The sequence below is a fragment of the Ovis canadensis genome, chromosome 18 (genome assembly GCF_042477335.2).
Source record: "Ovis canadensis isolate MfBH-ARS-UI-01 breed Bighorn chromosome 18, ARS-UI_OviCan_v2, whole genome shotgun sequence".
Classification (NCBI taxonomy): Eukaryota; Metazoa; Chordata; class Mammalia; order Artiodactyla; family Bovidae; genus Ovis; species Ovis canadensis.
In genome coordinates, this window is record NC_091262.1 from 74,573,523 (window position 1) to 74,586,064 (window position 12,542).

The following is a 12,542-nucleotide window of genomic DNA, read 5'->3' on the forward strand; positions in this document are numbered from 1 at the left end:
TGACTAGGCAAGCCCAGAATCCATCAGTGAGGCGAACAGGAGAGGCGACCAGAACTCTCAGGCATGGCCTGTGCACAAGTGGAACTTCTTCTGGGAAACCCTGCTTCTGCTCTGTCAACTGATTAAGCCAGGCCCACCTAGATACTCAGGATGATTCCTTTGCTTAACATCTGATGAGGGATTTCAATAACACCTTCAAAATGCCTTTACAGCAACATCTAGATCCATATTAGGTTGAATAATAGGGGGCTGTAGCCTAGACACATTGGCACATAAAACTAACCATCGCAGGGCACTTTGGGAGGCTCCATGGAAGGGTTGGTAACTGAGTAGGTCTCAACTTCAAAAGGTAGAAAGTGGGGACGGGGATTCAGGCATCGGGGGCAGCCTTGGGAAGCAGATGTGGGTCATCATGGCTGGAGTCCCATGGGGATACATTACCTACAAAGGGATAGAAATCAAGGAATGGTTTAATAAATAACAATAAACCAACACAATGCATTCTCTTAAAAGCATCCTTATGATGCTATAGAACAACATGGAAAATTTTTCTTGGTCTGATGGTCTATGTAAAACCACAGGAGATGAAAGGCTGGTTGAAGGTGTATGAAAAGAGTTGTTTGGGGATAGAATTCTGGGAGATTTGAGCATTTTTAAATGCTCTACTGTGGTCATATTATCTCTTTTTTTAAAAAGAGACATTTATTTTTTTAAGGGGAAAGATTGGTATTCGGCTATCAGCTAGGATTGCTCATTCATTCATTAAAACGACAAAGCTCAATGTCTGGAAAAGAAGCACAATAAGCTAATTCTAAGAAAGTGGAAACAGATGAAGACCAGCAGGAGCCCCAGACTCTGTGAGGATGAGAGTCCGGGAGGCATGCCCTGTCATCGCTGCAGAAAGCAGGGTCGGTGGCGGAGGGCGGGGGGAGTTCTGCTTCTCCCGGCTCCCCAACTTCCCGCCAACCCACCCCACCTCCACACGTGTTTCCAAAACGTTCCAGGCCCATAAAGTGTCCAAATGCCAGAAGGGCCTACATGCACGTCGGACTGAATGGATCTGATTCAGCTCTCTAGTTGTTCCTGGAATAGACGTTGAATCCCCAGAACCCCGTCCATCTCCCCACAGACAGCTCTGGCCTTTTCTCGGGGAAAAAGAGAAAAAGCCCCTTGGAAACTGTGCTCAGGCCACTTCTCCCTGGTATCGAGGCTGTTACCGTGCGTGCGGCCCCACAGCCTCCCCTGCCCCGGTACTGACAGTGGTCTGCAGTTCACCTTGGTAACTGTATAAACAACATCCTTCCTCAATGATCACGTGAAACAGATTTTAGAAGAAACCATTTATTCCAGGGAGGTGTCCGGGAAAGGGCTCTGAGCTGGATTTGGGAGACCTTGCTTCTTTCTAGCTCTGGCCTCGACTCCAACCTGGGTGGTCTGAGAGATTGTACTTATTTATGGAGCAAGGGTTTTCCAAGAGACTGAGATGTGCGAAACAGTACAGGCGCGGCGAAGGGTGGCGAGACGAGCGAGGGGAGATGAGCGAGGCAGGTGTTCTTTAATACCACAGTTGCGCATGCGCACGCGCACACAAGGCTGTCGCAGCGAGACCGGATGCAAAAGGCGAAAGTTGACGAGACCACCCTCGGACCGAGGAGAGACCTGTGTGGTCTCACGGGCTTCCCTGGATTAGGTGGGCTGGTGATGTCCCAGCGGCCTGCTCATCTCTCCGTGCGGCTGTGGAACTGTGTCTGTAAAGCATCGCTGGGGCTGTGCCACGCGGGGGCTCCTGCAGCAGACTGGCCCCCCCGGGTGCCCCTCTGGGTGGTGCCCGTTCTGGACACATTCACCACGTGCTTTGTGCGCTTGACACGGATTGCCTTGTTTGCTCCTCACAGCCAGCATCTGACAGTTGAGAAAAGCGAGGCACCGTGAGGTTAAAGAGCAACCCGATGGAGGGGGACCAAATTCCAGGTCTTCCTCCAGAGCGGGTAAGCCTGACCACCGGGCCGGGCCTCTTGTTTGTGACCTGGGTTTTCGGCTGGACCCCTCGGGCTGTGTTTCCCTCTTTCTGTCATTCTACGCACAAGCTCTGACATCTCCGTCACCTGTTCAACTACTTTTTTTTTTCTTTTTTGGATTTCATTTTTTCTTTTCTTTTCTGGGCCACGCTATGCAGCATGTGGGATCTTAGTTCCCCAACCAGGAATCGAACCCATGCCCCCCGCATTGGGAGCGGGGAGTCTTTACCACCGGACCATCAGGGAAATCCCACAACTATTTCTTTAATAGCGACTCGCTTCTTAACTGTTAACTGTATATCACCAACTTAAATGGAAAATGAGTATCATTTGTCACCAAAAATGCCCTGTTGAAATAAATACAATGGACCATAAGCAAGCCTATTAAAGTCTGGTTAGATTTGGGTGTCCAGCCCAGGCACTGGGCCTGCTGGTTTTGTTGAAAAGGGAGTTACAAACATCAGAGGGGTGATGAAGACACACAGCCCCAACCTGACACTTTCCTCCAGGGTTAACCTGGCGTTAGTGTGGCTGCTAACCACATTGAAAGGAGTGGGCCAATGATTGGGGTTTATTTATTATCCGATCCACAACCCTCGCTTTGGGAACTATCTCCCAGCTTCAGTACACACCCACGAAACACTGGGCGCAGTTGGTCACCGAGTCAGGGTTCCATAAAGGCAAACCCTGGCCCTGGTGAAAGTCATGCTGTGTGTCCTGGGACGGCCACAGCCTCACAGCCCTTCGGAGGTGGATTCTTGGGGAACCAAAATAGACTCCCTCTGGCACTGAAATAGAAATGAAGAATTTCCCTGGTGGTCCAGTGGCTAAGACTCCATGCTTCCAATGCAGGGGTTTGCAGGTTCAATTCCCAATCAGAGAACTAAGACCCCACAGGCTGTGGGTGGCTCGGGCAAAAAAAAAAGTGGAAATGACTCTCAGCAGCACCACGAGCCAGTGTTTATGTGATTCGACAGAAGGAAATACTTTTAAAGTTAAGTCTTCTTGGATCCAATTCTGAGGGAGATAGAGAACAAGTGAATCAGGATGTTGGATGTTTTTTTCTAAAACATCAGTTTGAAAAACAAAGGAAAATCCCAACTGTAGAGTCACCGGCCCGTCACCCCCACACAGACACGAGGATCAGAGTCTGGGGGGAGCATGGGTCTACTCCCCCACCCCCAGCTGTGTCAGTGAGAAAACTGAGGTCCAGGGAGGGCTAAGGGACTCCCTCAAATAGCACCCAGAGGACGGCACACCGACCATTGCCACCCCCTGTGTACCCAGGGGCCCACCACAGCCAGCTCCCCACCCCCCAGGCCCTCAGATGCACCCCTGACATCTGAGTTTGTAATCCCCAGATGTATTAGTTCAGGTCCAGTAGTAGGCTGAGAGGCCATGATCAAGCTGCCTAATATGCAGAGGAGTTTAAAGAGGGTCTACTTACAGAGTGTAGACAGCATGTCAGGGTGACCTCTGCGGACGACCCTTTCCTCCCAACCCGAGGCCTGAACCACGAGAGGAGACGGCAGTTGTCAGAATCACTGGGCTTGGAAAGGCCCCAGTGGGAGCTATGCACCGGCGCTGGGCCCAGCCAGTCCCTGGAGGTCCTCAAGGGAGGGAGCTAGGAGCCAGATCCCCTCCTCCTTCCCCTCCCTCCCCCAGCCTCCTGCTGCTGCCCTGGGGCCAATCCCCACGGAAGCCGGACTGCAGCCCCTCCTGGTGTGGTCTCTGCATCCTGGGGCAGGGCCAAGGAGAAGTAGGAATGACGATGCTCCCACACACGGAGCATCCGAAGCAGATGCAGGGAAACTAGAGTCGCCTCAGACCCCCACCTTCCCCCTGGTCCGCAAACCGCCCGCTCTCTGGACACAGGAGACAGAAAAGGCCTCCACTTTGTTTTGAACAGGAGAGCAATGTTGACGGACATTAACAAACGATTAGGATCCCGATGGGCTGACTCTGCCAGATCTGGGACGCCTAACCAGGCAGACCCATACCAGAGGGCATGGTGGGGGGGATCACTACCCAGGGTGACAGAGCTGGGAGGCCCTGGGTTACCTGGGTGGCTGTCACTGTCTCGATGGAAATGGTGACCTCAGCAGGCAAGCTGATGGCCCTTGCCTGGACAAGGAGCCCCACGGGGAGGGGAGCTCAGCTCCACCCTGCCCATCAAGTCTCCAGCACTGAGGGTCATGTCTGGCTTCTCCATGAGACCATGAGCCCCTGGAGGACGGACACTGTTCCTGTGCCCGCATCGTGTCCTGGCACTGGGTGTGTGATGGGTACTTAATAAATATTTAAGTGAAGACCCCCGTTTCTCTCCCTAGAGGAGAATGCATGTGTTTTATGGTCTCCAGTCCCACCATCTAACCATCTCCATCATTTCTCCTCCAGGGAGGCCCTCACTCACCTGCCCCTCTGAGTCCCAATGTTCTCAGCCTGGAAGAGACCAATGTTTGCATCCATTCATGAGGACACCGTGCCCATCACTGCCTCCTTTGGGTGAGTCAGAGGGGCTTTACTATTTCCGGGACAGGGGTGTGGGCACTCTGGGGTACACCTAGGAGAGCATGCCCCTCCTCTCTGGGACGATAATGGAAGCCCACTGGAAACAACACGCAACGTTAAATCCTGAGTCAAAAGTCCTCAAGGGCTGGTGTTCAAATCCCCCAGGGCCTGTCAGGGGCAGAAGGAAGAGGACTGACTGTTCTGCTTCTGGGCTGGGTGTTGCCAGAGGAGGGACACACCATACAGGGGGTCACATGTGAACCAGCGCAGGGTCGAGGGAAGATGTGAAAAAGAAGAGATGGAAACTCTGAAGGCAGTGCAAGAAATCAGACAGAGGCTGAGCCAGGTCTCCATGGAGACAGGATGTCTCCAACACATGGCCGACATCCGAGGAAGGTCTGGACACTCTAAGGAGAGAATGTTGGGGGTGGATCTTGAGTGGAAGCAGAGAAAAGGGACGGTCAGTCCTGAGGGGGCAGTGTTAGGGAGAGTGGGCAGTGGGGCCCAGCTGGAGCTTCCTATGGCAGGTGTGACCTGCTATGGAGATGACCAATGGTCATCTCAGTAGAGGCCATGGAACATGAGTCCGATCACTCCCAATGAAGCCCTCCCCAGGCCACCTTCTAACAACCCTGTGGCTCCTCGGAGTCAGGTATGGGCCAGGTGCCATCCTGTTAGGAAGGACTACCTTGCTGGAAAATTAACAAGTAGCATCAGGTGGGACACTCTGGTCTCTAGAGAGCCAGACCACAAGAGACAGCACTCCAGGTCTGGGGCTCTGGGGAAACAGGGCTTTTCTTCCTGCAGAAATGGGGCCAAAGGCTGGACCAATGGGAGCACGCAGGGCAGATCTTACCTTCAGAGGATCCGCAGAGAAGACTGCCAGTGTCCACGGGTCAGGACTTTAGGACTTGTCTCTGTTCCGTGATGTCTGGGGCCTCACTTGGGAGACCCACAGGCTAGGGGACCAGAATCAGCCAGAGGTTTCACTGGGGCCAGAGGATCCACACCCAGGGCGACAAGTCGGGGCCTCTGCACGGAGCCTCTCCGTGTGGCTGCTTGAGCATCCTTACAACGTGTCGGCCAGCCTCTTCCGGAGCAAGAAACCCAAGAGGCCCAGGAGGAAGCTGCAAAGCCACTCACGCCTTAATCTTGGACGTCACACACTGGCACTGCCACCTTGGGTGGAAAATGAGTCGCTCAGTATGGCCACATTCACTGGAGGAGGAATTAGACTCCACCCTTTGCAAGGAGGTTTATCAAAGAATTTGTGGACATATTAAAACCACCCTCCATGAGAAGAGTATTTCTAGTTCCATCGCTTGCTCCTTGAAGCACTCAGGGACAAAGCCTCGGACTGTCCTTTTTTTCTCTTCTTCAGCCTCATCCCTTGTCACTTCCCAACATCTCATCCACCTTCCAGAACCTGCCAGTGGCTTCCCCACTTCTGGGCTCTGCTCAGGCTGCCCCTTCCGCCTGATCCGCCCTCCCTCCCTCTCGGCCCCCGTTGGCATGCCCTTCATCCTCTGAGCCCCAGCTCTGGAGTCACCTCTGAACTCCCCCCCCTCCTCCCACCTAGGTCCCTTGACCCTCCTGCCACCCCGAGGCCTCATGTGCCTCGTTCCCACACTGGGTCTGAGGTGTCAGGAGCTCTGGCAGGGCAGGGATGTGTGGTGTCCCTTTCTGGGTCCCTACAGCCAAAGTGGAGCTCAACTCGGAGGAGATGCTCAAGAAACATGTAAGGATAAACTGCATCAATGAGTGAGTTCATCACAGGTCCCCAGTCTGGCCCTTCCAAGACAGTCAGCTGCTCCAGAATGTATAGGGGCTTGTCCTGGGAAATCCCAGAGGCAGTCAGCAGATTCTTTCCCATAATCTATTGCTCAGCTACTCTCTCCCAGGGCTACCCAACCATCAAACTGCCCAAGAAGAGTCCCTCCACCTCCACTTTTCCCACATCCACCCAAAAGAGCACTTGGAACACGTTCAGTTAGTCCTTCCCTCTGCCTTGCGCTTTTAGTTTTTTGATATGTCTTTACACCTACTCTTTGATTTGAACCTTGCAATAGCCATGCAAGGCAAATCAATGAGAGAGTAATACTATACTCCAAAGAAAACAAAGTGGAAGCTCAGATGTAATTTACCCAAGACCACACAGCTAGGATTGGAGCCCATGTCTGTCCAAGCCCCATGCCTCTTTGCCGAAGGCAGAAAGGAACTAGCCTTAGAGAAACACTTGCAGAAAGTGAACTGCCCTCTGGTCTCTCACCCCAGAATGAAAGAGAAGCCAGTGGGTTAATGATAAAATCAGCAATGTGAGAGTGAGGACTGGGACTTCCCTGGTGGTCCAGTGGTTAAGATTTTGTCTCCCAAAGCAGAGGGTACGGGTTCGATCCCTGGTTGGGGAGATAACATCCCACGTGCCTCTGGGCCAAAAACCAAAATCTAAACCTGAAGCAATGTTGTAACAAATTCAATAAGGGCTTTAAAAATGGTCCACATCAAAAAAAATCTTAAAAAAAAGACAAAAACCAAGAGTGGTGCTCGAGTTGGACACTGTTTATTTTAATAAGTTCACACACACAAAAAAAAAGGTAATTATTCTTGTTTATTGAACCGAGTGCAGTGCTTGGGACTTTCTGTACTTTATCTCAGATCTTCACCACAATGCCAAGAAGATTTTGTTATTTCTAGTTTATGAAGTAGACCATTACGATCCGGAGAGGTTAGTTAACTTACTCAAGGTCACACAGCTAATGAATGAGTCAGGACTGAACCCAGAGGACTCTCTGACGTCAAAGCCCCCACCCTCCCTTTCCGTCAAGCAACCTCATCAATGCTATGCTGATGGAAGGTAGCGAAGCTTGACAGCTACTCTCTGCCAGGAAGAGACAGGGCGTGGGCAGATGAGCTGTGGTCTCGGAGCCAGGCTGGAATCCCCCTGTCTGGCATGATACCACGTTTCTCTTCTAATTAATGGCTCACTCACAGGCAGGCCACAAGAGGCTGAAAGAGACCAGCGCCCTTAGGAGGAGTCCCTGTGATAAGGAAGGAATGTGCTGTGGATCCTCCCACCACGGAAGCTTCCAGGAGGGCCAGCATCTAAGACTCACGCTTGTTCATACGGGTGATGGATGCTGGCCAAGGAAACCTCCCAGTGGAGCCTGGAGGCCAAGAACACAAGCTCTCAGTTTAAGTGCAAGGAGCACAGAGACCTTTCCAAGACCCGCAGGGACTCAGATGCACCCGGACTGTCTATGAACACGGCACAGTAAGGGCCTGAGTTCCACCTCTAACTAGATGCACCCCCTCGCCCTCTGCACCAGTTGCTACTCCTTCCTCCCATCACCCCGAGGTGTAACTGCCTCTTTTCCACTTTCTTGCAGCGCCGAAATGTTCAACCTCACCTCCCAGGTCCTTGAACCTGCTCTCAACAGCACCCTGCCTGAGAGCAGCAGCTGCTTCCAGTCCAACTTGGGGAACTGGCTCAACACCATCCAGCCCCCCTTCCTCTGGATCCTCTTTCTGCTCGCTGCCCTGGAGAACACCTTTGTCCTCAGTGTCTTCTGCCTGCACAAGAGCAGCTGCACGGTGGCAGAGATCTACCTGGGCAACCTGGCCGTGGCAGACCTGATCCTGGCCTGCGGGCTGCCCTTCTGGGCCGTCACCATTGCCAACAACTTCGACTGGCTCTTTGGGGAAGCCCTCTGCCGCGTGGTGAACACCATGCTCTACATGAACCTCTACAGCAGCATCTGTTTCCTCATGCTGGTGAGCATCGACCGCTACCTGGCCCTGGTGAAGACTATGTCCATGGGCCGGATGCGCGGGGTGCGCTGGGCCAAGCTCTACAGCCTGGTGATCTGGGGCTGCACGCTGCTTCTGAGCTCGCCCATGCTGGCCTTCCGCACCATGCAGGAGTACAACAGTGAGGGCCACAACGTCACTGCCTGCGTCATCATCTACCCATCCAGCAGCTGGGAGGTCTTCACCAACATCCTCCTGAACTCGGTGGGCTTCCTGCTGCCCCTGAGTGTCATCACCTTCTGCACCGTACAGATCATGCAGGTGCTGCGTAACAACGAGATGCAGAAGTTCAAGGAGATCCAGACGGAGAGGAAGGCCACGCTGCTGGTCCTGGCCGTCCTGCTGCTGTTCGTGGTCTGCTGGCTGCCCTTCCAGATCAGCACCTTCCTGGACACTCTGCTGCGCCTCCAGGTGCTCTCGGGCTGCTGGTACGTGAAGATCGACATCTTCACGCAGATCGCGTCCTTCGTGGCTTACAGCAACAGCTGCCTCAACCCGCTGGTGTACGTGATCGTTGGCAAGCGCTTCCGCAAGAAGTCGCGGGAGGTGTACGCACGGCTGTGCCGGCCAGGCGGCTGTGCGTCGGCGGAGCCCAGCCAGACGGAGAACTCCATGGGCACGCTGCGGACCTCCATCTCCGTGGAACGCCACATTCATAAACTGCAGTAGCGGGTGGGGAGCAGCCAGCGAGCAGATGGTACCCGGGGATACCGATGCGTGTGATGATGGATGGACGGCAGCTCTCGGGATGCGCCCCCAGGAGGAAGGAAGGCATCCCAATTGTGACCTTGGGCAGTGAGTCGGTGTCTCCAGTAAATTCCTGCCCCGCCCAAACTGTGGTGAGCAGGGCTGCGAGGTTGGAAGGTGCAGGGCCCCAGGAGCCCAGGAGCCCAGGGCCAAGGGCCCCAGAAATAATGACAGTATTACCCTTCTTACTGGCTTCCATCCCTGGGCCAGTCTGCTGCTTCCCGAGGAGCAGAGGAGCCTGGGGACAGCGACAGGAGTGGCCGAGCTCCCCTCCTACGCGGTGTGCCACTCTGCCGGAGCACGACAGCTCAGATCTCCAGAAATGCCGCCCGGCTTTGGGGCAGCCGCTGAGAGGGCCGCGCACACTGGCTGACGTGTAGTTTTGGGTTTCTTGAATCCGCTCAGCTAGGGCTTTGGAGGATGATTCCTCAGGTCAACGAAGGTTAAACTCTGAGTGATCCACAGCGAGAGCCCAGAGACCAGGACTCTCGTTCCCCTTGCAGAAAGACAAGTGGTCTGTGCCAAAGAGGAACCCAGTAAGTACTTACCCAGCACTTGCTCTATACGCAGCGTGGAACCCTGTGGGCAAGAAAAAAGAAAATAATCTGTCCTGAAGGAACTTACAGACTCGCGATGATTCAGCAGCCACCACAAGGCTGTTCCAGACGCGGTCAAGCCAGGCACTGTGGACAGGGCGGGGAGGAGGAGTCAGGCGTGCCAGCTCAGAGGATAACTGGCTGCACGTGGCCGCGCCCGCGCCTGGGTTTCCTCCCGGTAACACGAGGCTGTTGTGGGGATTAAAGGAGGTAATAGGCACAGAAGTACTTTGACAAATGAAAGGTGCTATGTAAATATGAGGCATTATTATGCCCGCAGAATGGGAATAAATTTATTCCAAGGAGAAAGACAAGTTCAGCAAAATGTCTGTAGAAGAGAATCGGTGTTGAAGCTAATGGTTGTGGAAAACACTCCTTAGTGTCTGACACATACTAAGTGCTCCGTATGTTAAGCTCCCTTCCACCACCTGCCCTTCCCATCAATTTGCACGCGTGCACGTGCGCGCGTGCGCGCGCGCGCGCACACACACACATACACACACACACACGCACAAGCATTTTCAGGAAAGGTCACCCCTTCCGTGGAGGCGGGAGAACACCCTCCCCAGCCCACCTTCACCGGCTCATTCACCCGAAGAAGCAACTGCAGAGGGGCCGCGGGCCCTGCCTCCTGCGGGCGGGGCCAGGTGGGGAAGGGCGTGGTGGGCAGCGATGGGAGGGGCGGAGGGCAGGTACCAGGTGTCAGGCGGGAGGAAAATGGACCAGCATCCTTGGCCCTTAATGGACAGGCGCCTGGCCCCAAGCCCCAGGTCCTCCAGGGGGAATTCCTTTCTTCTTTTTCTACACGTTTTATAATCTGCCTCCTGAGGCCGGCCCTCTGGGAGAACAGACCATCCGACCCAACATCAAGCTCTTACAGTCAAGTCAGGGACGGGTGCTCAATAGCAATGGAGTTTAGGAGCTTCTGGTAATGTAGGCAGCACCCTGGAAGCACTCACTGGATCAGTAGATGGGTGATTCATTAGCGGGCTCTATCCTCCCCAGGGGTTTTATCCTCCCCAGGGCCAGCAGGATTGGGATGGAAAAGAGCCCATAAATCCTGACCAATCCAGCTCTGGATTTTAAAAGAAAAGGGGTCACAAAAAGATTTACTCCCCATCCCAGCCTTTGTTTGCTGCCATACAAGCCCCTGTGCCCACATAAACTCGTAGCTAGAGAAAGAACACAGGTGAAGTAAGAAGTACAAACCGTTTCATATTAGAATGAAGTGAAACCATGCGTGGATGTGCTGGTAAAGAAGCTGCCTGCAGTGCAGGAGACTCCGATCCGATTCCTGGAGAAGGGATAGGCTACCCACTCCAGTATTCTTGGGCTTCCCTTGTGGCTCAGGTGGTATAGCATCTGCCCGCAATGCTGGAGACTGGGTCAATCCTGGGTTGGGAAGATCCCCTGGAGAAGGGATAGGCCACCCACTCCAGTATTCTGTCCTGGAGAATGCCATGGACTGTATAGTCCATGGGGTCGCAAAGAGTCAGACATGACTGAGCAACTTTCACTCACAAACCACATGCATAATGAGAGTGGAGTTTCACAAAAAGAGGCTGGGCTGGGCTTTGGGGTGTGAGGAACTCATTCGTCAGCGGGTGTGTATGTTCTGAGGGTCTCCTGCCAGCAGAGCTCTGGGCTCCTAATGGCCATCTAGGGCCCACCCATGGGCAGAGGAGTAATTTGTCTGTGGGAGGGGAGCTGCCCTGTGGGTTGTGTTGATACTGTGATAAAGAATATCTGTCCTGTGAAAGACCCAAAGAGCTATCACATTATAAAGAGGGATTATTTCACAACTGAGGAGAAATGGGTGAATGGTGTAAATGTGCCTTTTCTGTCCAAAATAATAAAGGGATGAGGCATTTTTGTGTGGTTCTTTCTTTTGTTACAACTCCCAAAACTCTGAATCTTGTCACAGACAGTGCCATAGGCAGTTAGAAGTCTTGGGGGCATGGGTTCCATTTATTTCCACTCAACCTACTTAAAGGCTCTGTGCTATAAATTAGTGGTGTCCAAACCATTGTAATTGCATATCCATATAAGTAAAAAAATTTTGATTTTTACCCAATATGTACACTTATTAACAGGTGTTAAAATGTACACTCTTGAACATACCTAAGTAGAAATTTAAGAAATTTCAACCATTTGAATATTTTCTCCCGTCCCACATTGGTGACTCAATAAACTCCCATCAGGTGCCCATGAGACCCCATGAGGTCCTAGAATCATAAGTAAAAGTGAAAACGTGAAAGTATTAGTCGCTCAGTCATGTCTGACTCTTTGCAACCTCATAGACTGTAGCCTGCCAGGGTCCTCTGTCCATGAAATTCTCCAGGTGGCTCAGATGGTAATGAATCTTCCTGCAGTGCAGGAGACACGGGTTCAATCCCTGAGTTGGGAAGATCCCCTGAAGAGGGGAATGATTATCCACCCCAGTGTTCTTGTCTGGAGAATTCCATGGACAGAGGAGTCTGGCGGGCTACAGTCCATGGGTTCTGAAAAATCATAAGGATGACAGCAATTCATTTGTGCATGTGATATGTATCTATTAAGTATCTTCCATTTGATTTCCATTTGGCGAGGTCTAGATCAAACAGCTGTCTAACCACTGCTTGCATTCTCACAATGATGAGTGGGGAACGCATCACCCACTCCATTTTGAGACCCCTTCATTATTCATGTATTCAGTCATTCATTAAACAAAATTTGCATTCTGTGTCTACAGAAATGGCACTGCTCCATCTCTTCATCCATCCATCTCTGCTAGAAACCTGGGGTTCATGGTAAAGAAGAACAACCATCTCTGTTATTCCTTCCCCCTAGTGAATTGGTACCTTTTTAGATTCCCCCCAAGTGT

The 12,542-nt window shown here is 52.6% G+C and overlaps 1 protein-coding gene across 2 annotated transcripts in view; it reads left to right on the forward strand.

The window, feature by feature from the left end:
* BDKRB2 (bradykinin receptor B2) overlaps window positions 1-11,549 on the forward strand; it is a 31,354-nt gene extending 19,805 nt beyond the window's left edge. The window contains exons 2-4 of one of the 2 annotated variants that reach the window (XM_069559399.1): window positions 4,416-4,523; window positions 7,521-7,800; window positions 7,916-11,549. In XM_069559399.1, coding sequence (XP_069415500.1) covers window positions 7,664-7,800; window positions 7,916-9,005 — 1,227 coding nt within the window. In that variant the 5' untranslated portion in view covers window positions 4,416-4,523; window positions 7,521-7,663 and the 3' untranslated portion in view covers window positions 9,006-11,549. The remainder of the gene's footprint in view (window positions 1-4,415; window positions 4,524-7,520; window positions 7,801-7,915) is intronic. The other variant, XM_069559400.1, reaches the window with a different exon arrangement.
* Window positions 11,550-12,542: the final 993 nt, after the last annotated feature.